The sequence below is a fragment of the Artemia franciscana genome, chromosome 15 (assembly GCF_032884065.1).
Source record: "Artemia franciscana chromosome 15, ASM3288406v1, whole genome shotgun sequence".
Lineage (NCBI taxonomy): Eukaryota > Metazoa > Arthropoda > Branchiopoda > Anostraca > Artemiidae > Artemia > Artemia franciscana.
Window position 1 is genome coordinate 25,031,891 of NC_088877.1, and position 27,992 is coordinate 25,059,882.

Here is a 27,992-nt window from a genome sequence, read left to right on the forward strand (position 1 = left end):
TTTTTTTCTTTTTAGTTTTTTTTGTAGTTTTTACCTTTTTTAGTTTTTTTTCTTCTTTTGTATTAGTGTAAAATAATTCAGACGTCATATGCGGACAAACACGACGTCACTCGACAGACAGACAGACAGACATAACCCACAAACAACTTATTTATATATATATTTATTCATATTTTTTTAGTTTTCTTTTTCTCTTTTATTTTCCAGTTTTTTCCTTTTTTTTAGTTTTTTTCTTTTTTAGTTTTTAGTTTTTTACCTTTTTTTAGTTTTTTTAGTTTTTTTAGTTTTTTTGCTTTTTTAGTTTTTTTATTAGTTTTTATTTTTTTTGTAGTTTTTGCCTTTTTTTATTTTTTTCAGTTTTTTTTAGTTATTAGATTTTTACCTTTTTTTAGTTTTTTTTAGTCTTTTAGCTCTTTTAGTTTTTTTTTCTTTTTAGTTTTTTTTGTAGTTTTTACCTTTTTTAGTTTTTTTCTTCTTTTGTATTAGTGTGAAATAATTCAGACGTCATATGCGGACAAACATGACGTCACCTGATCCACAGATCCACACACAGACAACTTATTTTTATATATATAGATATATATATATATATATATATATATATATATCTATATATATAAAAATAAGTTGTCTGTGTGTGGATCTGTGGATCAGGTGACGTCGTGTTTGTCCGCATATGACGTCTGAATTATTTCACACTAATACAAAATAAGAAAAAAACTAAAAAAGGTAAAAACTACAAAAAAAAACTAAAAAGAAAAAAAAAACTAAAAAAGCTAAAAAACTAAAAAAAAACTAAAAAAAGGTAAAAAACTAAAAACTAAAAAAAACTGAAAAAACTAAAAAAAGACAAAAACTACAAAAAAAACTAAAAACTAATAAAAAAACTAAAAAATCTAAAAAACTAAAAAAACTAAAAAAACTAAAAAAAGGTAAAAAACTAAAAAAAAACTAAAAACTAAAAAAGAAAAAAACTAAAAAAAGGAAAAGACTGAAAAATAAAAGAGAAAAAGAAAACTAAAAAAATATGAATAAAAATACAAAAAAATAAAAAAGATAAAACTACAAAAAACTAAAAAGAAAAAACGAAAAAAAACTAAAAAAGCTAAAAAAATAAAAGAAGCAAAAATCTAAAGAAGGTAAAAACTACAAAAAAAAAGAAGAAAACAAAATAAAAAAATCTAAAAAAGCTTAAAAACTAAAAAAAAACTAAAAAAAGATAAAAAACTAAAAAAAAAACTAAAAAAAGGAAAAAACCATAAAATAAACTAAAAACTAATAAAAAAAAAAATAAAAAAAGCTAAAAAACTAAAAAAACTAAAAAAAACTAAAAAAGGTAAAAACTAAAAGAACTAAAAAAGAAAAAAAACTAAAAAAAGGAAAAAACTGAAAAATAAAGGAGAAAAAGAAAACTAAAAAAATATAAATAAAAATAAAAAAACTAAAAAGATAAAAACTTCAAAAAAAAACTAAAAAGAAAAAAGAAAAAAACTAAAAAACCTAATAAAAGGTAAAAACCAATAAAAAAAAACTAAAAACAAAAAAAGGGAAAAAATTAAAAATTTATTTCATCATAAGTTTTCAACTGACGAAATTACAGACCGGGACATCGGGACACAAATGACGACCGGGACACCGGCACATAGGGAATATGAATGACGACACTCAAAGAGAAAGCGACCGGGACAAAAGGAATGTTCGATTAGCAATCAACAAAGCACCGGGACACAAATGACGACTGGGACACAGGGAGTATAAATGACGACTAGGATATAAGTAAAAAAAACTAAAAAAACTAAAAAAAAGGTAAAAAATACAAAAAAACTAAAAAGAAAAAAAAAGAAAAACTAATAAAAAAACTAAAAAATCTAAAAATCTAGATAAACTAAAAAAGAAAAAAAAGAAAAAAGGAAAAAAATAAAGCGACCGGGACAAAAGTAATGTTCGATTAGCAATCAACAAAGCACCGGGACACAAATGACGACCGGGACACAGGGAGTATAAATGACGACCAGGATATAAGTAAAAAAAACTAAAAAAACTAAAAAAAAGGTAAAAACTACAAAAAAACTAAAAAGAAAAAAAAATAAAAACTAATAAAAAAACTAAAAAATCTAAAAATCTAAATAAACTAAAAAAGAAAAAAAATAAAAAAGGAAAAAAATAAAGGAGAAAAACAAAACTAAAAAACGAATGTATATACAGACCGGGACACCGGGATACAAATGACGACCGGGACACAGGGAATATAAATGACGACCGGGACACAGGGACACAACTACAACGGGGACGCCGGGGGGCACAGGGGGATATAAATGACGACCGAGACACCGGGACACATGGAATATAAATGACGCCCGGGACACTCAAAGAGAAATCACAGACTGGGACACCGGGACACAAATGACGACCTGGACACAGGGACAAAACTACAAAGGGGATGCCGGGGGGCACAAGGGGATATATAAATGACGATGGCGACACAGGGAATGGTAGATTAGCAATCACCATCAACAAAGCTCAAGGGCAATCATTAGAATCATGAGGTATAGATCTGAATACGGATTGTTTTCCCATGGACCATTATATGTTGCATTTTCAAGAGTCGGTAAACAATCTATTTATATGCACAGACAATGGGACAGCAAAGAATGTTGTATATTCGCAAGTTTTACGTAGTTAAAAACATATATATATATATATATCTATATTCACAGGTGGGACATAGGGACACAACTACAATGGCGCGTAACTAATATGGCGCGTAACGACTTACGCGCGCGGGGGGGCTTGGGGGGGGGGGGGGTTGCGAAGCGCCCCCACCAACTAGGTGTTGGGGTGGCACGAAGCGCCACCCCAACAGCTAGTATATATATATATATATATCACATGATTAATGGATCTTTTGGTAAGTAATTAGAGAATATACAAATATTTATTACAGAAACATATTAAAATATTGTAACACCAATATATTATAAACATTTAAGATACAGAACGTATTTTAGCTTGATTCAATGAACTAAAGTGCGGCCCAAAGTGTATGGGTAACTAAGTGTATATAAGTGTACGGGTAAGAGTGGTAATTGGCGTTAGTATTGACAAAAAAAAAGTATCAACGCCATCTAGCGTTTGGCGACACTTAATAAGAATAAGAGTAATTAATTTAATTAGTCTGATTGGCAAAATTAGGGTAGTAATAAGTTTCCGGTCTCAGTTCCTGACAGAGAAACGATTACAAAGCTTGAAAAAGATGCTAAGTCTCAGTAGACATTAGATAGCGTTGATAATTTTGTTGTAGACACTAGTGCCAGTTTCTACTCTTATAGGTTACTCATACTCTTTCGTGTGCCCATTAACTAATTTAAATGTTCTGATTTTTCACTGCTTTTTGTGCGGATCCTAGTAATACATAACTTATTATGATAAAAAACCGTAATTTTCATGATTCAAATCTTATGGCATGTAATTCAATACCAAAAAATGAAACGTTTGGCAACGGATGAAAACGGAGATAATTTCGAGCCAGTAAAAAAATAGAAAAGTGAAAATGTTTTTGGCAGAGATCTCCTCTCAGCATTCTTCAGTGCCAGAGGAAGAATAAAAAGAAAGTCAACCGAATTCCATAGAATACTATAAACAGACAAATCTTAAAAACAAAACTAGATTTAAGAAAAGGTTGTTTATGGTGAAAATCAATGGTTAAAAATATGCACCAATTAATGGTGAAAAGTGAAGAAGATAAAGAAACCCCTTCCCGAGCAAAAATCCTGGACAAAGTCTAGCTGAACTCCTTCAAAATGGTGTTGGACCACAATGAAAACTGCACCATTGGAATAACCATAGCCAAAAAACCCATAGAGGAGAAATTACAGTTTCCCACTTTGAGCAACAAGAAAAATCACTTTTTGGCATGGTAAGTAGTGACGTGTCTCCTTTTTTCGCATCTAGTGGTGCACTGAAACCGATTATAAAAGTATTTAAGGGCTCATTTGAAAACTAATTTTTATACTTAGTACCTTTCGTAGTAACAAAATACAGATAAAGTACTACCTGGGTTAACAGTTACACTTTGAGACTGATTGCGATACGATGATGACGTCATAATTGATCTCTTTGACGTGACTAAAAAATAAGAGTAGGGATGAAATAGCGTTACACTATAAGTAGGCTAATACAAATCAAATCTACCTAATCGTGAATAAGCAAAATAAACGAATCACCACTTTTAAAGAGTAGCAATAATAATAATTCTTAAGTATAAGTGAATACTCACATATATATTCAAAGCAAATGTTATTATAATATATAATATTACTAATATTAAGTACAGGAGAATAGAATATTACAGTTATGGTGTTATTAAATGGTGCTTATGGTTATAATTCTTATGGCTATTTTATGGGGCTATTAATGTCTGTTGGTTATTTCCTTAAATTTTCTATCTTTTAGATTGCTCAAACGTAATTACTGAAAATTACGTGGAACTGAAAATTTTGACAGAATTCCAGGAAAAAGGGACAAGCTTCGGGGCAAAATTTGTAGATTGAAACTGGATTCATGGTTTATGGTTTGTGGTTTACGGGTTATGGTTACGGTCATGGTTTGGGCTCTCAGAGATGAAAATCTATACTTACAACAGAGAAATACATCGTTTATGCCACTATAAGACTTTATTGTTAGATATGCTGGCTATATCACAAAGTGTATTGCTACAGCAATGTTCGATCTCTACGTTCCGTTTTACCAGGCTAAGGTCAAAACCACTACGCCACCCCAGGCCGCAAATTGGATAAATTCAGTCTGATAAAAGTATTTGAAATTACGCGCAATATAGACATAGTAAAAATGGTGCTTTTTGGCCACTGATCTAAGGCCAAGCGAAAAGGATGTCGTCCCCGAGTGGCTGGGAAGTGGTGACAGGATTTCAAGGTAATTTGAACTTTTAGGGAATGGATAAAGACTTTAACTAAATTCTATTGTTGATAAAAGTGATATTCATATATATAAATATAAATTTCGTAAAAAAAAAGTTGCACACTTCAAAAGCTCAATAAGCTTATTGACAAGACGTGACATAATCCAGATTATAGCACACTTATCCTGAACAAAGATTTCTTAAAATATTTACAAGATATAAGGATAGAATGCAAATAGATAAAACACATCAAAAAAGAAGAAGAAAAAATAATTCAATAGTTACATTGGCTCTAATACAAGATCAACATAATCCTTATCAAATTTTACTTTGAAAACGCTAAAAAAATGAGCTCATCGCTACTCAGCCCAAAATGTAATCGTTGGAATTGAAGGCCCATGTTTTTATATTTTATTTGTTTCTTAATTTTCTCTGGGATATATTACCGAAACGCTAATTCCCGATGTTACAAATATAGTTGGATGAAAAACTTGAAATTTTAAATAATATTTTTCAAAAGGGTTTACAAAAAAATAGTTTATAAATAAACAAATGGTTTATAGAATTACACATAAATAGATTTCAAGGTGTGTGTTTCCTTTAAAACATGCAATTTTGTAATAAACCTACACCAAACGTGAGCTTGCAATCCATTTGTTTGTTTCAGGTGTTTGCTATAATTAGTTTGATTTTCAAATTAGCTTTTAATTATTATTAGTTTGTTACATTATAACTTAGTTCATTATTAGTTTGCAATATATATTAAACTAATTCTAAACTAAACAAAATTAATAATTAATTTTAAACTAAACTAATAGTAAACTAATAATATAGATTATTAGTCCGTTATTATTAGAATCAGGATTAGTTTCTTATAATTAATTTGCTATAACATTGTTTGTTAGTCTGATATTAGTTAATTTCACTTTGTCAGTTTGTTCAGTGAGTTTCAGTTTTTTTTTTCAGTGAGCAAAATACATGCTCTTTCTTAGACTTTTTTTTTAGTGAATGAAAAAGTAACCTTCTATTTAAAAAAAAACAAAGAAAATTTTGGAGTAGTAACGGTACTTAAAAAGGCGGAAAGGGGGTCCCAGTCTTTTTCAATTGGAATGCAGACAAATTTGTGCAGTTCATTATATTTGTGAAATAAATCTTATCCCAACTTGAAACCACGGGTGCCCCGGCCTAGTTGATTTTATATTAAATTCTAAACTAGGCCATGGTACTTGATGGTCTATCTAATAAAGATGTGCAAGATAACATTCTTTTACTTTTCTGCGGAAAAGCGATACAGGGACTCATCCTTAGTTTTTCATGGATGACTTCAGGCCCGTGCTGGGCGAAGTAGCTCTGTGCCAACTGAAATCTATTGTTTTAGTTTTACAGTTTCCCTATGTTTAAAATTATACGCCGTATTCTACTGCTTCAATGGACCCCCCCCACCCCCCAAAAAAGTGCGTGGGTACTTGTACCCTCTATAAGGGACTACCTCTGTTCTCTGGAAAATCATCAGGTGATCTTCATAAAAAGTAAACTCTCCTAAGAGCCTTTGACAACCTATATTTTCTTAGAATGTTGTCAGCAATTCATTGTACTTGACTAAGGTATATATATATATATATATATATATATATATATATATATATATATATATATATATATATATATATATATATAATGAACTAACCTTCATTTTGTTGAATCATAGTTGCGTTTGTAGAGTGACTCGCGGTGACAGACTTTTGAAAACCAGTGACTGTACCTAAATAAAAATAATTATTTGCCATAAGATTACTATAAGATCGTTATTTCATTACTATTTTCGTTATTGATTTACTATTCTATTAAAGCAATAGATGGATTACAAAAGAACCTAAAAAGAACGAAAAAAGGAGCATTGAATGGTAAAAATCAAGAATAAAATGCAAAAAAACACAAAAAAGCGATACTAAACTTAAAAATATTAAAAAGAGCAGGAAAAAGGATAGGGTTAGGGGACAAACATGTTTACATTTGCTTATATGCTTACATTTGACTTTATTTTACGTGTTGTGTCCAAGGTATTTTAGTATAATTAGTATTTACTTTACATATAAATTACGTTGCCTTTTTATCAGTTTGATTATAAATGTAATTAGCAGCATTACTAATAAACTCTTTAAAGAGTAAATGAAGTATTCAACTAACAACTTATAGTTGGAGGGAAAAGGCATATCCTTTGCTTCCTTAATAGCCAAAGTAATGTGCAGACATTAAAAAGTAAGAACTTCAATATTATGTGGGTAATTAGTCATTGGCGCCAATTTTAAAAAATCAGACTAAACTGAATCCGGGCTAAACTGAATCCTGAAATCTTTTATGGGCCGTTTTAAGAAAACAGCCTATAATGGAAAGAAAAATAATTCTTTTCAGCATATGGATTCATTTCTTCCAATATAGCCCTTTCTGAGGAAACAAATTTTTATCAAACTTATTTTATCCACAGTCAAAAGTTATTGCATTCGTATCCGCCCAATGACTTCGTATCCGCAGTCTCACCCAAGGTAATATACCTTATAGCAGATAAAATCGACAAAAAAGTTACCAGAGGGTGAAACTGTTTGATAATCTAAGGAACAGCTAATAATTTAGCATTTATCCTCAGTATAAGGAGTTGTGACCCCCCTCCCTAAAAAAAAATTGAGAGAGCATTTTCTTTATTACGTTACTCTTCCTAACTTTCTTCCATACTTGTTTTCAATTTGCTAAAGGCTAAACTATAGTTTCAAAAAAGAGAAACACTAGAAATAAAATTATGGACAATAGAGCACAAAGGGGTTAAAATACAAACAAACTCTCTAGCAAAAAGAACTAAACAAAAGGTCAACAGAATTCAGTGATTGATTAGGAAGTTTTTAGTTTTATTTGCTTGAAAATGCTTTTCAAATAACCGACTCTCAACCCAAATCAAAGCTACGGCCAAATTTACGAAAATATTTGAAGGGGAGTTTAGTTTTCGGTACCACTTAGGTAATTTTAACAACCATCTAAAATTGTTTGTTAAAAAATAACAACAGCGATAGGAGGGGAGTCTTTTTCGAAAGATTACGAACATTAGAAATTAAGTTAGACACATTAGAAGTGTAAGTTTACATTGCTATCCTGTTATAATAAACGCGCTTTTTCCTATGACTGATTCGCTTGTTCTAGCTTGGGAAACATTTTTTTGGCTATTTACACAAACGCAAAGTTTGTGCTTGGTTCAACAAACTTGGGACTGTAATATAATTTTTTACAATTTGAATATAGACAAGCGATAGACAATTCGATAAATAACTGACAATTGACCTTGACAAAGAACTCAAGACCAGTCCTTTCAGCAAAACTCACATTTTAAATTTGTGCAATTTTTTGTCCTTTAATGTACCAAGCATAGCATAATAGAATATGTTATGCTCCGTGGACCCATCTCGAGTCTATTCATAACTTAAAATATCATTTTAAACCGTTTGTCCCTTGGTTATTTCATAATTATGAAGTTTTTTAGTGCAGTACCACATTCCGGTCAGTGTTGCCACGTTGAACCATGAAAATTAAAAAGCGAAACTAGTTAGTTGAATTTCAACACTTTCGTCCATGAAAATTGAAACACCAACAGCATATTGATTCTCAAGGACAACTACACTTTCAAAGCAAATCTATACTTTATTAAATCACTTGGTGTTACATGTTTCAATAACTTCAATATTCGTTTGGTGTTATATGTTTCAACAATTTCAATAATAATTTGGTGTTATATTTTTCAATAATTTCAATAATCATTTGGTGTTATATGTTTCAATAACTTCAATAATGATTTAGTGTTATATGTTTCAATAATTTCAATAATCATTTGGTGTTATATGTTTCAATAATTTGACTAATCATTTGGTGTTATACGTGTCAATAATTTCAGTAATCATTTGGTGTTATATGTTTCAATAATTGCAATAATCACTTGGTGTTATATGTTTCAATAATTTCAATAATCGTTTGTTGTTATATGTTTCAACAATCTCAATAATAATTTGGTGTTATATTCTTCAATAATTTCAATAATCATTTGGTGTTATATGTTTCAATAACTTCAATAATGATTTAGTGTTATATGTTTCAATAATTTCAATAATCATTTGGTGTTATATGCTTCAATAATTTCACTAATCATTTGGTGTTATATGTGTCAATTATTTCAGTAATCATTTGGTGTTATATGTTTCAATAATTGCAATAATCACTTGGTGTTATATGTTTCAATAATTTCAATAATCATTTGGTTTCAATAATACATTTCAATATTTTCGCTGATTTTCACCCACGTTTCTTTTATTAATTTGGCTGCATTATGCATGCCATTAAACTTGAGTTCCCAGTGTTCATAATTTTTTAAGATATATATAAGATGTACAAGTTTCCGCTTAATCAGTTCGAACAATAAGATTTAATTTTCACCGTCTTTGCTATTTATGACGGATACAAATTTCTATTTCTTCATAAAATCTAAGATATAAATTTAGAAGGCTTTTCCAATATTTGAAAAACCTTTTAATATTAATGACTATGGTGCCAGCAGCGTGAATAATCATGCACATTATTAACCAAATTTGTTGAATAAGGAAATGTTTACACTAAGATTATAGCTTCCACATTAAGCCGATTTGTGTTTACTTTTCAGCCGTAATGTTTTATAAATAACCAGTCAGAATCAAGAATAAACGCTTTTGTTTCATTAGAAATTTTTGGGATTTGCATACACTATTTGTAACTTAATTAAATTGATAAAATAAAATAGGTTTTAATAAGTTATTTGTGGAATAACTTATTATTGGAACTTTCCTTCTTGTCTAAAAGAGATGTTTGAGCATTCCATCCCCTTTCTCTGTAGCTCTAGTTTGTGGATCCCTTCTAGATCCCATACTGATCAACATTTACTAAAATACCAAATCGTCCGTCGGGTTTCCTTTCTTTTGATTAGTCAGTGTTGTCCAAAACTGGCAACAACCCACTCACAGAATCCTGAGCTAACACCGGGATATGAACTCACACATCCTGTGTAAACTTATAATCCAGTAAAAAAAAAAAAAAAAAAAAAAAAAAAAAAAATGTAAGCTAAATTCAACCTGAAGGGACATCATGTCTAAAGTTCCAATTCAGTAAAAATGAATCTTAATAAAGAATTGTTTTTTGGGACACAAGGTTTTTTACAAACTTTTTCTCTTTCTATTTCTTATTCTCTCGATTTCTCTCATTTCTATTTCTATTTCTCCCTCTATCTATATTTCTCAATTTCTTCTCCTCTATTTCTCTGTGGTATCAAAAGAAAATACACGTAGCTCCTTTGCGCTATTGTACAAAATATTAACGAAATAAGACAGATTAAGCTATTCAATTGTACTCTTATCCAAAACCAAAAAGAAAATATATACAGACGAGTAATAGACGTAAGAACATAAGTACTTAAGGACGTCCATGGGGAAGGACAAGAGATAGCTTCCCCTCGAAAATCAAAACACAAATCATCTGCAAAATAAATGCAAGAAATGCAGCCCCTTTTTGAAAAAAGATGTTGGACAACCCTAACCCCCCCCCCCAAAAAAATAGACTTGAATCTAATGAGATTATTTAAGTGGACATGATTTAATATACTTTACGAATATGTCTGAGTATTACTTGGCACCAACAGATCTTGCATTCAATTCTCAAGTAGTTCGAGGTTTCCAAAATGTAACTAATTTTAATATTTTATTAAATTATTACAGAAAAAGTCGAGCTTAAAATTGTAATTACTTTGTTAAATGGAAAATAATCTAAAATCAAGTACGAACGTTTTTACGTCTTTACCCAAGAGTGCATGCAAAGGGTTAGGTACCGTTGTCTGTTAGTTTGGCCTCTTTTGGAAAATTGTCAGCAAGCCAGGATTTGACTAGGTCCTTTTCTGAAAATCAACAAAGCATTCGGATTAGTACAGTCAAACCACACAATATCATGCAATTCAAACAAAGAAGGGAAGATGTATTTTGTGAAATATAAGGCAAAGTTGCACCGTAACGAGTAAAATTTTGCAATGCATGTTTTTTTTGTGGATTTGTTTGATTATTCCTCCACCATACCATGCCGTGGCACCTGGAGGGATTCGGTTATGTTAAGTTTCTGCTAATACTTGATATAAGATAATGCAATAAATAAATAAAAACAACCTGTTCATTTTAATTCAGAATACTGAAATATAGTTCAGTATATGTTTTTAGCTTACGTTTTATTGATTTTTCATCCACATTTCTATTTTTGAACCCTTCGTCTGCTACTACCAACAATTCCATCTCTGCATAGAGATGTCTTTTTCATTTAAAATTCAGTTCCCGGCATTTATAAATTCTTTAAGATATAGGCTACATGGATGTGTAAATTTCCCCTTGGCCAGTTCAAGGACTCAGATATTCATTTTCACTGCCCTTGATACTTTAAGGATCGTACCCGTAAGGGCTAGTGGTTTCTCCTTTGAGAAATTATATTTACGAATTTTATTTTGTTTTATTTGTCATTTTCCGTCTTTCTCTTTTCTTTTTTTTCTTCTCTTATACTCCTCTTATCATTGTGTTTACAACGGGTCGTAAATATATTCAACTCAATACACTTACTACTTTATTCTTATCGTGCTGTACCTTTGTCTTTTTTGTTGATGTTGACTATTTCCGTAAATAGATAAGTCATGTGTTGAGGGTGTACAATTTAAATGATAATTCACCAGACTTAAGAAGCCCTTTCTTCTTCTCCCCTCCTCCCCTAGATCTCGTCTACTTTTTTAGTATACTTCATTTTTCTTTGATATTTAAGCTAAGTTTAACAGGAGCTAAGATTTTTTTTTTTCAGTTGCCTGATCCGAGTAACCGCACAACTTTTCCCGACGAAGATTGCCCCGCCTGGCAAAATTGCGCATGAAAATAAATAAAACACTCCTATTTATACGCGGGTAAAAGCCTAAGAAATCCATTTTTCAATATTTTGAGCTACTTAGAGGAGCCTCCTTTTTTAAACATAAATGGAAAAACAGGTTTATTTTAACTGAAAGTAAGGAGCGACATTAAAACTTAAAACGAACAGAAATTATTCCGTATGTGAAAGGGCCTGTCTGTTCCTCAATGTCCCGCTCTTTACGCTAAAGTTTGACTCTTTTTCATAACTCTACTTTTTAAAACCATAAAAAACTTTAGCGTAGGGGCGTTGGAGAGGGGACAGCTAATTTCATACAGGGAATAATTTCTGTTCGTTTTCAGTTTTAATGTCGCTCCTTGCTTTCAATTAAAAAAAAACTTGTTTTTTTATTTAATTTTTCTGAACGTTTTGGAATTAATGCTACTAGTTTTAATTTTACTTTTTTTTCGGCTAAATCGCTTTTTCAAAATTCAGATCGGACGATTTTGATAAGAAAAAGGGGAGGGGAGGGGGTTTAATTGTCCTCCAATTTTTTTGGTTGCTTAAAAAGGGCGCTGAAACTTTAACTTTATTTACGAACGTTTTTATTAGTAATAAATATACATAACTTACGAATTAACTTACGTAACGAACTTCTATATTCGCATAATTTTATGACGTATATGTGGGGATTCATCCCTCGTCAATACCTGGCTCTTTACATTAAGTTTGAAGTTTGTTCAAATTCTTCAAGAATGACCCCCTGATTCACAAGGACCGTTTAATTAGAATAAATAGCTCTTTTGTACTTACTAAAGATACTTCAGCGAAAAGAGCAAGAAAATATTTAATAAAGAAGAGAAATATTTAATTTCTGATTGTTTTTAAATAATACTGGTAAACCAGGCGTCCCCTTCATAGACATTCTCTTCTCCATGAAAAATTCTTCCGTGGAAAGATCCTCCCAACTAACCCCTCTCCCCGACCCTCTTCCCACCAGAAAAAAACCCTGAAAAAGTCTGTACACTTCCTAATATCCAATACTATATGTAAACAATGGACAAAGCTTATAATTTGCAGCCCTTTTTCCGGGACTGTGGGGTATTATGTCGTCCTCAAAGACATATGGAATATAGAAGTTCGTTACCTAAGTTTATTTTGTAAGTTACGTATATTTATTACTAATAAAAAGGTTCGTAAATAAAATGAAAAGTTCTAGTGGCCTTTTTAAGGGACCGAAAAAATTGGAGGGCAACTAATCCCCTTCACCCACCCCTTTTTTCTCAAAACCATCCGATCAAAACTTTGAAAAAGCCATTTAGCCAAAAAGGTAAATTAATATGCAAATTTAATTTTAATTATTCATGTATATTGAGCTGAAATCAAAACCAGCATCAATTCAAAAACGTTCAGAAATGGAATTAAAAAAAAAAAAAATTTTTTAACTGAAAGTAAGGGGCGACATTAAAACTTAAAACGAACAGAAATTATTCTGTATAGAGTATTTTTTCAGTATAGCCTATGCTAAAGTTTGCCTCTTTCTCATAACTCTACTTTTTAAAACAGTAAAAAACTTTAGCCTAAAGAACAGGCGTTGAGGAGGGGATAGCCCCTTTCATATACAGACTAATTTCTGTCCGTTTTAAGTTTTAATTTCGCTCCTTGCTTTCAGTTTAAAAAAAAAACACCTCTTTTTATTTAATTAACCCTTTTCAGTAGGGTTTTCTGGTATACTGAATCTGACGATGTGATTTTCATTAAGATTCCTTGAATTTTAGGGGTTGCCCCTCCCCCCCTATTTAAAAAATCAGGTGAATTTTCTGAGGCTCTAAACTTTTGATGAGTAACACTAAATTTTAATTTTATATATTTTGAATCAGCATTATAAGCTTGATGCTGATACATTAAGATTCTCTTGATGTATCTATTAATATCGAAATTTAGTTTCTTAGAGTTTGATCCCTCGTCAATACCTCGCTCTTTACGCTAAATTCTGGATTTCGTTCCAATTCTTTAAGAATGACCCCTGAATAAAAAAGGGTTTGGTTAGAATAAATAGCTCTCCCGAAAGTACAAAAAAAAACTTTAGCGTAAAGAGCGAGGTATTGACGAGAGGACGAAAACGACCATATATGTAATAATTTCTGTTCGTTTTAAGTTTTAATATTGCTCTTACTTTCAGTTGAAAAAACTTGTTTTTTATTCAATTTCTGATCGTTAATTTCTGATGCTAAGGAATCTGGTTCCTCCTTCTTGGAAAATGTCCTTCTCCCATGAAAAATTTCTTTATGGAAAGATCCTCCCACGTAATCTCCTCCCCCAACCTCCCCCCACCAGAAAATAATATCCCTGAAAACGTATGTACGCTGAATCTGATGGTGTGATTTTCATTATTATTCTAGGACTTTTTGGGGGTGTTTCTCCCTTTTTTCGAAAATAAGCCAAATTTTCTTAGACTCTTAACTTTTGATGGGTAAGACTAAACTTGATGAAACTTGTATATATGAAATCAGCATAAAAATCCAATTATTTTTATGTATTTTTATGTGTTTTTAGAGTTTCGGTTACTATTGAGCCGGGTCACTCCTTACTTGCAGATCGTTACCACGAACTGTTTGACTGTTTGGGATTTCAAATTTTCGCTTTGGTTTAGTTATACCAGCTGAAATTTGAAAAGAAATCCACAAGGCGATGTTGCTTGGTAACTTTTGACTGACAAATTTTGTCGTTGCTGTTGTCAGGACTTTTCTTTACCTAATTAATGTTGACATTCAATCAGATCTGTGCGCAGGAATTATGGTTATTTAATTTATTTATGAATATTTACAAGTTTTGAAGCATTTCTAAAAAATTTCGTAGATGGTGGCTTAAGATCACCTTAAGTCCACACACAGGCGCAAAACATTTATCGAACGGGGTAGGTTCTCGTCATATTGATTAAAAATTATACCCAATCTAAGTATATGCTAAAACTGAGCATATACTAAAGCGCGGAGAACACCTCCGCGATTTTTATACCGGTGTTCAAACTTAGAAGGAGCTTTTTTGAGGAGGCTCTGAACTTTGCGCCTACCGGAAGTTTACAAAATCCTGAGCATACATGTTTGAATAGCAGCCAGGGGTCAAAAGTAACTCCAAAATCAAAACAGCTCAGTGATTAGAAATATGCAGGACATTAAAGAAATACCGCTCTAAATACCCCATAAAGCGTCCCAGAACCCTAAGTTTCGCATGAACGATGAACAAGATTCCTAACTCTCATTGTTTCTCTGCCAACAGAATTTCCTTGGGTTGATTCATGAAAAACACAAAATTCTGCATAATTTAAGTATGATATAATAATCACATTTATCCTACAGGAACTACAGATGTTTATAGATTAATCTAAATTATTGTTTGGTTTTTTCGAGTATAAGAAAAACATAATTAGACGGAATTACTAAAACCCATCATTTCTCTGCCCGAATGCCTTATCTAGATTTTTTCTTAAAAAGATTATAGCAGGACGTACATAGGGACGAACAACCCTTAATTTTTCCGAATTTCTGAGCACTTCTTGCTCAAATTATCAATTTTTTATCCCCCCCCCCCAAAAAAAAATCCTACATACAGAGTGATACTTAATCCAGGCTAATATTAGCAGAAGTATGCGTATCTAAGGACATAAGTAGAGATAAACCTCTCGAAGTAATGACAATAATTAAAATAACATATATACTACTAAAAAAGCAGGAATTCCAGAATCCAGGAGCCAAAAAATACGCTTATTTATATCAGCGTATTCGGGTACCGTATTCTATTAGCAAAAAAAAAAAATAATAATAAACACCTGCAAAAAAAATCATACTCCTACAACCAAGATTAAAAGATCCAAATGTGGAATCCAGCTCCAAAGCTAATCTTACCTAAATCAAAAACTGTCACTGTCGCCACCTCAATGTGAACATAAGTGGAATGGCTAGTTTTTTAAATATGTAATACCTTTTACTTTTTCTTCGCTAGTTCCTTAAAATTTCCGAACAAATCAATTCTTATTAAAGTTTCCATTATCTTTGTTTCAAGTAGAAAAACTAATACAGCTAGATAAGGCTCGTGCGTGGGATTACACCTTCAGGAGTGTGCCCCCCCCCACAATCAAGATATACCGAAACATTTTTACCATTATAATTTTTCTATACAAATATAGAATAATATAAGAATAATGTATATATAAATAATACAGCGAATGAGATAATTCCCTATAGTTTCCCTATAATTTTGAATATTTTTTATTAAATTTGTATGTTTTTTTGTCGCCCTCCGGAAATCAATTCCGGCGAACGTGTTTGGCACAAACGTAGAGAAGCGAAAGGACAAGATTTCAAGTTTTAACGTTTTATTTTCATTTTCAAATTTGAAAGCTTGTAGATGAAGAAATGACATTCTCTTGACAGAAGAAAACAAATTTTAAAGCTAAATTTTCGTTGTAAACATTATAGATATATCTTGCCAACCAAATAATTCTGAGATACACCACACCATTTTGATTAGTGATTCTTTTTTAATTAAGAAATAAGCTGTCAACTTTTTAGTGAGATTTGAGGCCTGAAAAGTAAGAAAGCTTCAGAATTTTGTTGCGAAGAAAATGTGTTCTAATACGATTTGATATAAAAGAAAACTTTTAAAACCATGAAAGACTGAATCTTTACTACTAGAGCAGTTGCAGTTCTGGATTATCTTGTGCCCCATGCTAAATCTTGATTCAAATCTTAAGAAAATGTTCATTTATTAACAAAATTATTTTCAATTTATTAATTAATTTATAAGTTAAATTCAATTATTTTTTATTTGTTATTTATTTGTTTATTAATTATTTTAATAATTATTATTTAATTACTTTTTAACTTATTTGATTAATTAATCAATTAACAATTTATTAATTATTTTCATTTATTGATTGCGCCCTCTACCTTATTTAATAAAAACATTTCAACTGTTTTGACAATATTTCAAAAATTTAAAGATGTTTTTTAACGGTTAGATCCTTTATTTGAAATTTTGCACCCCTAGAATTGGACCCTAGAATGGGAGCACTGCTCCCAGGGCAAGTACCCCCTCTGCTCCTCCACTAAAACTGCCTTCTTACTAGAATGTAATCATATATTTTAAGAAAGGGTTCAAGCCCTTTATTGAATGAATAAACATACAAGCAAATATATATTACTTAAAAACAGTGAAGTAAAATGCATCTTTTTCTAATTAGATCATTAGAAACATAAGACAGGGACATAAGACGGGGAGAGGGTATAGGACCTGGGCTCCGAAAATTCTACAATTTTCCAAATATTTCGGCACTACTTATTCGAATTATCAATTTTTCATTATTGCCCTTCCCCCGGAATAAATTATTGTGTACGTTCCTGACAAGAGCTAGTCCTCTGTATATGGCTTACACAGTAATTAAATTCAAAGTTAGTCTTAAATTACAATTACTAGTCCCCAACTATAAAACCTGAATGTAGCCCTTCAATAACAGGTATAAAGACATGGGCATAGTGAGGGAGTTAAGTCCACGACAATAAGATTGGAGAGAAAAGCTAATTGAAAAAAAAAGCTAAAAAAAAAATCGATTTGAAGAAAACTAGGAAGTGTTAGTACATTCTTTCAGCAGAAGATCCATGGTAAGAAAATCAAACAGAGTTGTTTGGATAGATTCGAATATTAAGTCAGAAACCTTTCTTTTAAAAATAGAGTATTTTTTAGAAATGACAGTGTATATCAGTGAGATGGAGAGTGTAATTTCTTTCTCTATAGAGACTCTATAGAAAAATATTCAATTAATATTAAAAAAAAATGACCCGAATATTTATTACTTATATAGTTTAATATTGTAAATACAATGGGGTTTCCTATTAGATACAATCGCAGGTTTTTGCAGCTGACTCAAATAGGTGTTGTACTCTCGCCAAAATACAAATTCAGCCACAACTTGGTTAATACTTTAATAATACTCATGCTTTTTTCAAGGTGATATTGTTGATATTTGATAATTAAAAAATTGTTAACGTCCAAGTAAATCCATATTAGGATACAAATATTTAAGAATAACGAATAATAATTAGCTATTTGTAAATATAAGCCAATAAGCTGACACTATAGCAAATACAAGCGTTAATGCCACTATCACGAAGCATGCGCTCAAAAGGACTAATCCAGGTTCAAACTAAAACTACAGGGTCAATAGGTATCATTCAAGATACTTACGGCCGTGCATGTGGCCGTTAATTTCCCTCTTGACCAGGTCATCAAAAACAGCATCAATGTCGCTCGCGATGTCACTCATGTCAAAATCACTTGCATCATTCTGCTTCTTCTTCACTGACGAGATCAAACTAGGTTTCTTGACATCTTTTCTGGCAGTGACCTGGATTGTTGGTTTTGTTAATTTGCTGGAACTATCTAATAAATTAGGCGAGTCAAAAAAGTATTTCAAAATTTCTTCTTGCTTCTTTTCAGCAGAAACTGGAGAAATTCGGGCTTCAAATTGTTTAGGAAGAGACTTAATCCCACCAATGGAATTTCTTGGAGAAAATTTCCCTGTCGAAAGAACAGAACCATCTCCAGCATACAGACTTTGCGGCCTTCGAGGTGATGGACTTCTGCTATCTTGCTGCTTGAACAAACCTCCGTCAATAGCACTTGATAAAGCAGCAACGCGTGAACCGGAGTTACTTCGCGGGACTTGTAGATTCTGAGGGGTTTTTGATTTCTGCTCAAATACAGTTCTTGGCAGAGGCTTTGGTTCATCAAGCCTTTTACGTGGAGGCGGGACAGGTTTTTGAAAGGTAGCAACTTTTGAAACTATTTGAAAATTCTCCGCCTTTTGAATTCGGACATCATTAACTATTTCAGTGTCTTTCGTTTTTAGGTTTGTCGAAGAATGTTCGCGAGTGAAACCAATCCCGGGTCTGAGTCCAACTAACGTATCGGACTCTAAATATTCAGGCACATCGACTCTTGGCACTTGTGAAGACGAGTAAGAATACGAAAGGATTTGAGGTGAATTACAGCTGTCAGGTATCCTTTTTTCAGGTTGGTTTATCGGTGGTAGTTTTACATTTCTTTTAACAATGTTGAAGTCACCATCAACCTTATTTTGAGAGGTAATGATAGATGGTAGGTTTTCTGGGGGCTTGATTTGTGTCAACTCAGGCAAATATTTATTTTGTGGTTTTTCGAAGCCTTGAGACAAGTTGGGTGGTTTTGGAGGCAGCGGTAACACATTTCGGGGAATCCTTTTGTTCTCTTCGTCTCTAGAAGTTTGAGCAGAAAATGTATTTGTAGGTATCATCGGACTAGATGTAACCCGTTTAGGTGGGTAATTGTTACCTATCTCAGAAGCGAAGGAACTTTGGCTCCCACTTTTTGAAATTACAAAGTTGCTCACTGAGCTTGTTTTATTGACATCCTCACGCTCGTCATTATATTTGTGCACAATATTTGTGAGTGACCTTAAGCCAGTGGAAGAAAATGATGAAATCTGAGGGTACCGAGGCTTTGGAATGCCACAAATATCATCGTCACTTGAATCTTCGGATGATGCATCGAATTGATCTTCCCGGTCAATTTGATATTGAGTTCGAGTAACTCCATTACTCTCACTGATGCGTAAAGACTGGGGTCTCTTCCTCATCCTTTGTGGGCTCTGCCTCACAGATTGTTGACCATTCTTTTCCTGACTATTCTTCTGTTCAGTAGTTCGAGCTGCAGAACTCTGCGCAGCTTTTGTCAATGATTTCAAAATTTCATTATTTGCATTGTTTCTGCGCGGCACTTCAGGGTTTGATACACCTGGGCTTGGTAAAGTACTTCTAAATGGCTTAGGAACTGCCTGAACAACACCGGTATTAAAGTTCCTCTTCAGTGAGCTGTCACTGCTCGACTTTGAAAGACAGGATATTGGCCTTGATTTATTCAAATGGCTCATTTTTGCAATTCTGCCACTATTTTCTACCTGATCACGAACCACTGCTTCTCTAACATGTTGCTCAGACATAATGAGGCCTTGAATAAGTATGGAATTAGTCTCGAGATCTTTAACCAGCTCTAAAACCTCTTCGCTCTTCTGGTTTATTTGAAATGCCTCTTTTTGACATATTTTATTAGAGGTACTTGCCTCAGTATTTTTCATATCTAAGGTTTTTTTGCCCAAACCATTTTGAAAGTTCTCGTTTTTCATCAAATTCGAAAGCTTTTCTTCATAGAATTTTTCATTAGTAGTCTTTTTAGAAGATACACACGAATTTTGCGTCTTGAGCACCTCCTCATCATTTTGCTGAACAAGAGAAGGCCCTGAACTATTTTTTGTTAAAATTTTCGGAAAAACAGAAGATGTCTCTGTTCTTTTAGTAGGTACTTCATGAGATGCACTGTTTTTCAGTGCACCATGCACCGTCCGTGCACCCTCTTGAGATGCACCATCCACTCTTCTAATATCCTTCACCCACGGAGGAGTTATCACAGGTGAAGTATTCGAATGAAATAATTGTGGCATATCTGCTTTTTTCTCACGACAAAAAGATTTTCCGAACAACTGTGATTCATCCAACAATTTGCACTTTGACGTAACTACTGGAATATTTTTAGGTTCCAGAGAGACTGGCTTGGAACTTCCAACATTCACAAAAGACTTGGCAATGCACTCTTTTCCGTTAGACATAGGAAATGTTTGTTTTGATTTTTCTGGGATTTTTATAGGAGCCGACAGAGAAATTAATTCAGAATTTTCCAATTCTACGCTTTGGTTTGTAATCAATTTTACAGGAGCCGATGCAAAAACCGGTTCAAAATTATTCTTTGCCACATTTTGCTTTGTTGTTAAGTCCTTTTTATTCTCTATTAAGTTCGGGATAACTTCACTAAATTCCTTTACTCCGTCACAATTTATCTGCGAGTTAACGGCTGTATTTACTTGAAGTTCAATTGTATTTTTAAGTTGATCAGTTGGTAATGAACTTTTCCTGTCCTCAACCAGTTTTACAATATTTAAAGTAGAATTAATATTGCCATTGGAAATTCCTGAAGGGTCTGAAGTTTCCAACTTATAGTTCTCTGCATCTAATAAAATGCTTGTTTTTTCTTTTTTTTCGCACAAACCATTAAAATCCTTGCTTTTTTCAAGACTTGCAATAGAATTTACCTCGTTTCTGCTCACCCCATTCACAGAATAGACAGAATAACGATTTCCTGAATTTCGATCCCTACATACTTGTCGCTTGTGTTCATCCACTCCCAAATTTGAAACTGGCGTACTAGGAGTAGATGAATGTCTGGGAGGACATAATTGATAGGGTGCTTTGCTATCTTTTTGATCCATAAAGAGACTGTCTATCTTCGGTTCAGCACGTGATCTATTTATAGGTGGTTCGGGACTAACTGGCGGAGACGCTTTTGATTCGAAAGCTGTTTTAATACTGGAAAAACGCGATCCCCAAATACCACCAACGCCGCGACCACCTGCTCTCGTGAACGTAGGAGGTGTGACAGTTGTTGTGGTTGTATTTTTACAGATAAATGCGAGAAATTTTCGGTCATTCTCCGTTTGTGGAACAAAAACTGGCGCTTCGATGCGTTGAGGTGATATATTCTCTGAATGAAATGCTTTAGGAATATTAATTGTATTTGCTCTTCTTGCATGTTGTTTCATTGAATCTCTTCGTTTAAATCTGTTTTCATTCCTAGAAGGTCTCTCTTTTGGGGTTACTTCCTCTGGTTTAATTTTAGATTCCTCTGATTCGTTGGCAAGGTTTGTTGGCACCTGATTCCACGGCATTTGTCTTCGGATATACTGAGCAACAGACAAATCCAAATTTTCATGGACAGGTGTTTGTTCCTCTAGTAATTTTTGTTCTTTCGGCATGGGTTTGTTTAATTCGTCAACAGTGTTGTGAAATAAAAATGGGTTTCGACTAACGGAACTACCTGATTTACTACGCTGTATAAGAAAGTTTTTAGTATTGTTTTCGATTTCGCAAACTTCTTCGGGAGTTGAAATAATAACATGTTTTTTATCGCTTTGTTGGATCACAAGAGGTACTTTTTCTTGGGAATCACAAGTGGTTCTGGAAAAAGAATCATGAACTTCTGAGATGATAGTGGTGATCAATGCTTTATTTATTAAATTATTAGGGGGATTTTCAGGCTTTCTTTTGACTTCATTGTCATTTTCAGCGAAAGATAAAGAAGATTCTCTTTGAAGTTTATAATCACCCAAAGAGTCGTTCGAGGATTGTCGTGTAGGAACTTTTGTACAAGGATCTACATAATGACCATCAACCGAATTATCCCTACTGATGTACTTCAAACTATGATTAGATCCCGTTTTATCTATGCTTGTTTGACTAGATTTCCCTCTCGCCATTTTTGGTTCGTCAATTGATGACTGCTTACTTATATTGGTGCTACTATCTTCCTCGGAATGCGATAAACTCTTTCTATATTCTTTGGATAGCTGTTTCTTAATAGCAGCTTTATGAACAGCTAAAGTTATGCTTTCTGATTCAGTGTAAAGTACTTTACTAGGGTCTTTTAAATTTACTTCAAATGCTTCTTGCCGCTCCATTGGGGCGCGTATAGTCAGCTGACCTGTAACTGCATATTTTTCTTCATCTGTGTCAGTACTTGTGACTGAACTTACTGATTGTACTTGAGAAATTTCAGGCTCTTTATCTAAATTTAACGTGGCAGGTCTCTGAGGTTTTGTTACTTCTTGAAATGCTGAAATTCGCTCAGGTCTCTGTTCAACTCTAAGATCGTTATCTCGTACATTCAGAAACAGCGTTGCGACTTCTACTGTTTCATCTTCTTCCTCAGCATCAATTAATTCAATAGAGCAATCACGAGACCTTTGTTTTGTTACTTTAGCATCTACATTTATCTCTTCTTCTTTAAGGCGAGGATCAGATTTGGTTTTAGATAAAAAATTTTGAATATCTCCATAAGATTTACTAGATTTTTGGAGCCCATAAAAAGTAAATCCATCTTCGCTGTCTTCAGAATCAGCAGACTTGGTAGGAGCATAAGGTCTTGGTGACGGTGTGTATATATCCCCAATACTCTTTTGCTTGGTCAACAACAGGCGTGGCTGTTTAGTTTTTTCAATACGCCTTTGCGCTTCTAATAGTCCAACACGACCCAATTCAAAGTCAAACGATGGTCTTATTTGACCTGATTCTTTTTCGGCACTTTCTTTCACTTTATTACGGGCTGCTGCACGAATGGATTGTCTTAGATCAAGAATATTGCAAGGACTAATATTAACAGTATGAGACCGTTCAGTTTTCTTTTTTGCAAGACGGACCTTCCACGGAACTGACTTTGGCTTTTCAATATCAGGAGGTACATTCACCTGATTGTTTTCCTTATCACTATCACAAGTTTTAAGAGACATTTCTTTTGCTTTTAACTCATCTACTGGCTTAAGATCAGGGTAGTGAAAGAAGCGCCCTTTTACCCCTGTATGTTCGACTAAGACTCTAGATGATCCAGCAGAACTATCACGGACAACTGAGTTCAATGTAGACTGAAGTCTGCTGATTAATGATACAACTTCAAGTTCTTTTGCTGAGTTTCTATCTCTGCCTTCTAATTTATCTTTCAGTTTTGATAAGGCACTCTGTACCTGGGAAACAACGTTATCATCCTGTCCTGGCATGTCTAAAGATTCACTGATGCCATCCATAAACATTTGGAGAGTTTCCTTTTTACGATCATCACCAGACTCAGTACCCGAATCAAACATATTTTCTTTCACAGACGAAGCTTCCACTACCCGACAAGCACCCTGGCTAAGCGAAGTACATAATTGGCTGATAAGCAGTGGTAAGAATGACTCACCATCTGGTGTAGCTAATTCCTGATTGGTTGATACAAACGCCGAATGTTGGGTGATGTTCACTACAGGGGTGGTGTTCAATTCAATGCCTAAGGAATGAAATAAGGTTTGTACAAACATCTCAAGCCTCAGCAGATCTTAGCCAGGTTGGACATAAAACTCAGATTTAAAATAAAAAGTTACAACACCATAGTCTATACCAACAAATTTGTACACCGCTCGTTTTACTAATTGGTAACCAAGGACAAAATGATGTGTCAAACGAAGGGGTTTTCTAGAATTTCTATTTCATTTAAAGCTTATCTCGCGTTAATTTTTCGCTTTCGTTTTAATTACACTTTTTTTACATAAATGAATTTGCATGTTTTTTACTGTCCTTGGTTACCAATTGGTAACCAAGGACAGTCAAAATGGAATCTGACTGTTTGATCTGATTCAGTGAAAAAACATGCAAATTCATTTAAAAAAAAAAAAAAAAAACAGGAAGCACAAATTAAATATTTGATGAAAAAGACCTCTATTTTTCTTTTCTTCATACTTCATTACTGATTTTGAAACTCTTTTTTTACAAAGAAGCTTATCAAAAATTTAGGCTTATCTAATGGGAAAAAATTTACGAAAAACAATTTTTAGAAAAAGTGGCAAAAATTAAAGTAATGAAGAGTCCAAAGACTAAGACATGGAAATAAAAATGTTTTATTTTGACCACCTTGTACTTAAAACCGGCCCAAAATCTTTTTGGTTCTTTTTTAGGTTTTCAGAATTGCTTACCGAATATTTTTTTTCCTTATTCATCTCTTTATCTTTGCAAAGGGGATAAGGCTTGTCTAGTGCGTGCATCAGGGAAGCATTTGTTCTTTCGCAACGGAAGCAATCCCTGTTTAGTAAAAGGAGACATTTATATGCTTTTAGTTAATGCTTGGAGACATTCGAGAGACCAAATCTGTAATATTATCCGATTCGAGTTGTAATTCCACAATCCAATTTTTTAAAATCTCTAAGATGCGCATTGACCGGAAAATGAACAAATAATAACTTCAAGTTATTATTTCTTTATTTCTAGTTAATCTGACTATCAAAATCTATGAATATGATGCAACCAATTACACTGCATTACCACATAAAAACTACAGAGTTTAATTGGAAAAGACGTTGTGACTAAAAACCTTCTTTTTTTCTACTTTCTTGAAATTAAAAAAAAAAAAAATCAAATCAGTTTTTGCGTTTTTTTTATCGAATACAAATTTGGCACAACAACAACAGGTAAATAAAACAGCAGATAAGAAGGGGGGTTTTTTTCTGTATACCTATGGTGAATAACGCTGTTTCTTAAGAAAACATGCTTTTTGACATTAAAAAGTAAATCAGCAGAGCATACATTTTTAATATAGAGGCATAGGGTAATGATTTTTCTTTTTTCTCTTTCGTTGAAGTAGGTACTTTACTTAAGTAAAATCAGTGAGGGGGGGGGTATGATTTTCTCAATATTTTCACCACTGCCCCCCACAATTTTTAAAATAATATTTTGGCATTTTTATTGAAAAATCTGTTTTTCGTATTTTCACTGAAAAATCGAAAAGCATCAGAATTACCCATCCCCTGATTTTGTAACATACATTTCCCCTCCCCTAATTTCTATGAATAACCACCACAGGAAGTACAGTTTTTATCTCTTATTTAAATAACTAATCAAATATAATAATTTATATTTTATTAAATATAATAATTTATATTGCTGTAGGTTTTTTAGAGTTAGATTACAAGTTATTCAGAAAATCTATTATATTACAACCATATATTAAATTAATTGGTGTGTTTGCTTTATATGCTCCCACATTCCTATATAGCTCCTGCAACTAACTCAAATCGAATAAATTTAATAATATTTCCGTTTAATTCATCTAATGTATCCGAAGCTATTCCCAGTAATGGACTTTTTAATAATGATTATATGTTATAATTTAATCCAATTGTTATTAGAAAAATATGGCTAATTTGAATCAGATTGCAAAAAGTCACCAGACAAATATAACATAATCTATCTGACCGCTAGAATATTCAATTTGAGGAGTTTGTAACCAGGGTTTCGACAGAATAGAGAAGGGGACTTCCGGACCACCCTCTTCCGTGCAGTACTTATTTGAAGTTTTTCCTGTAATATCATATATTTTCCGTTTACTCTGCCTGTTTCTAGTATTTTCCTGGAAGTTGTGCCCCCCTGCAACTGAAACAAAATCCGCACTGAGCCTGGTATAAGCCCAATCACTTAAATTTTCTATTTTAAGCAATATTTTCCTCTAAAAGTAGGTGTTTTGACACTGCCGAGATATAGTCTCAATCTTATACGGAAAACACTCGATAATCCATTATTTATTATTTTGCAGGTCAATTTCAAAGTATAATTCTAGTTAACTTCTTATAGGATTTTTTTTACTACTTCTTATGTGATTTACGGAATATTCGACGAATATCAGACTCAATAATTCCTATCAGCATGTCTTTCCAGACAAAGTAAAAGTGTTTTTGATCCCTAGTCTGCTTCGTCATGTGTTTGCAAGGGAACCTACGGTGAAGGGAGCATTCAGTCCCCCTTTGCCATAGAGACTAAAACACACAAAAAGCGCAAGATTTCGCGACAATTGCCTAATTGGCATCTATTTTTCAGACTTAAGGCCAACCAGTTCCCCTGCTACACCGTAGAATTTTTACCCCTAGTATATAAAACTTATGCTGGTACCTTTGTTCGTGCGTGACTTTCATCTTTAAGAGAGTCATACAACTACACATTCAAAAGCTTAATGATCACATAGATCACATATTAATGATCACATTTTAAAGCTTATAGATCACATAGATGATAGTCTTTTCTTTTCTGTTTTTGATTTATTTCACAATTTAAATGTTGGATTCTACACAAGGTTTTACATTCTGAAATAATGTCATAAAGATAAGGAATTGGATGAGTGTTACAATACAGACAACATAAATGGACCGAAAGTGGGAGCAAGAAAAACATTTAACATAAGAATGAAACAACCAAAACTATAAAACCAATTCCTGAGCCAAGTTCTCTGAGCCAAGACCGGAGCTTCATTTTCCTTCGGCAGCCGGATTTTATGTCATTCAATCAGGCAAATCTTCATTTCGGCGAATATTCTGTTCGGCTCTGTTCGGATTAAATAAAAAAAACAGGTAATTCCTGTTCCTTTTAAGTTTTAATGTTGCTTCTTGCTTTCAGTTGAAAAAACTTGTTTTTTATTTAATTTCTGATCGTTTTTTGACAATGCTGGGAAATCTGGCACCCCCTTCATGGAAAATTCCCTTCCCCCGTGAGAAATTTCTCCATTGAAATATTCTCCCATGTAACACCCTGCCCTCGACCCCCCACCCACCAGAAATAAATTCTCCTCTGAAAACGTCTGTATACTTCCCAATAACTAATACTATATGTAAACAACGGGCCAAGTTCATAACCTGTAGCCCTTCTCCAGGGGACTGTGGGGGATTAAATCATCCTCAAAGACATAGTTTTTAAGTTTTTCGACTATGCTGAACAAAATGGCAATCTCAAAATTGTGGTCGGGCAACTTTGGGAAAAAATAAGCGTTGGAGTAGGCCTTGTTACCCTCTATTTTTTTGGTCACTTAAAAATGACACTAGAAATTTTGTTCCCGTTTGAGTGAACCCTCTCACGATACACTTAGGACCACAGGGTCAATATGATCACCCCTTGAAAAAAAAAACACGCATCCGTGATCTTTTTTCTGGCAAAAAATACAAAATTCCATATTTTTGCAGATAGGAGCTTGAAACCTCTACAGTAGGGTTCTCTGATATACTGAATCTGATGGTGTCCTTTTTGTTAAGATTCTATTACTTTTAAAGGGTGGTTCTCCCTTTTATAGGAAATAAGGCCAATTTTCTCAGGTTAGGTTATAACCTTTGACGGGTAGGACTAAACTTAATGAAACTTATATATTTGAGATTTGCATAAAAATCCAATTCTTTTAATAGAGTTTCGGTTATTACTGTGCCCTTTCGCTCCTTACTTACAATTCGTTACTATGAACTGTTTGATAAGAGATGTTAAGTTCGTTTGTTTTAGACCAGTGAAGATTTGTTTAAAATCTTAACCAAAAAAATCACCTTGTTTCAAGAATGAACTAGTGAATGTACAACACTGAAGTAATGTACTATGAAGTTTGACACAAAAAAAGAGCAAGAAAATACAATTACTAAAAATAACCAAGAAAAAGAGCCTGTGGACAAAGA

General features: G+C 33.0%; 1 protein-coding gene across 10 annotated transcripts in view; it reads right to left on the reverse strand.

The window, feature by feature from the left end:
• The window catches only part of LOC136036241 (uncharacterized), a gene marked incomplete at its 5' end in the record, with an annotated part of 165,865 nt that overhangs the window by 29,671 nt on the left and 108,202 nt on the right, over positions 1-27,992 (reverse strand). For 5 of the 10 annotated variants that reach the window (XR_010619672.1, XM_065718343.1, XM_065718342.1 and 2 more), the window contains 4 exon segments: positions 4,054-4,125; positions 6,606-6,676; positions 10,802-10,871; positions 23,723-23,809. Coding sequence is in view for 8 of the 10 variants with exons in the window: in XM_065718343.1 (XP_065574415.1) it covers positions 4,054-4,125; positions 6,606-6,676; positions 10,802-10,871; positions 23,723-23,809 (300 nt within the window). 10 annotated transcript variants of the gene reach the window in all.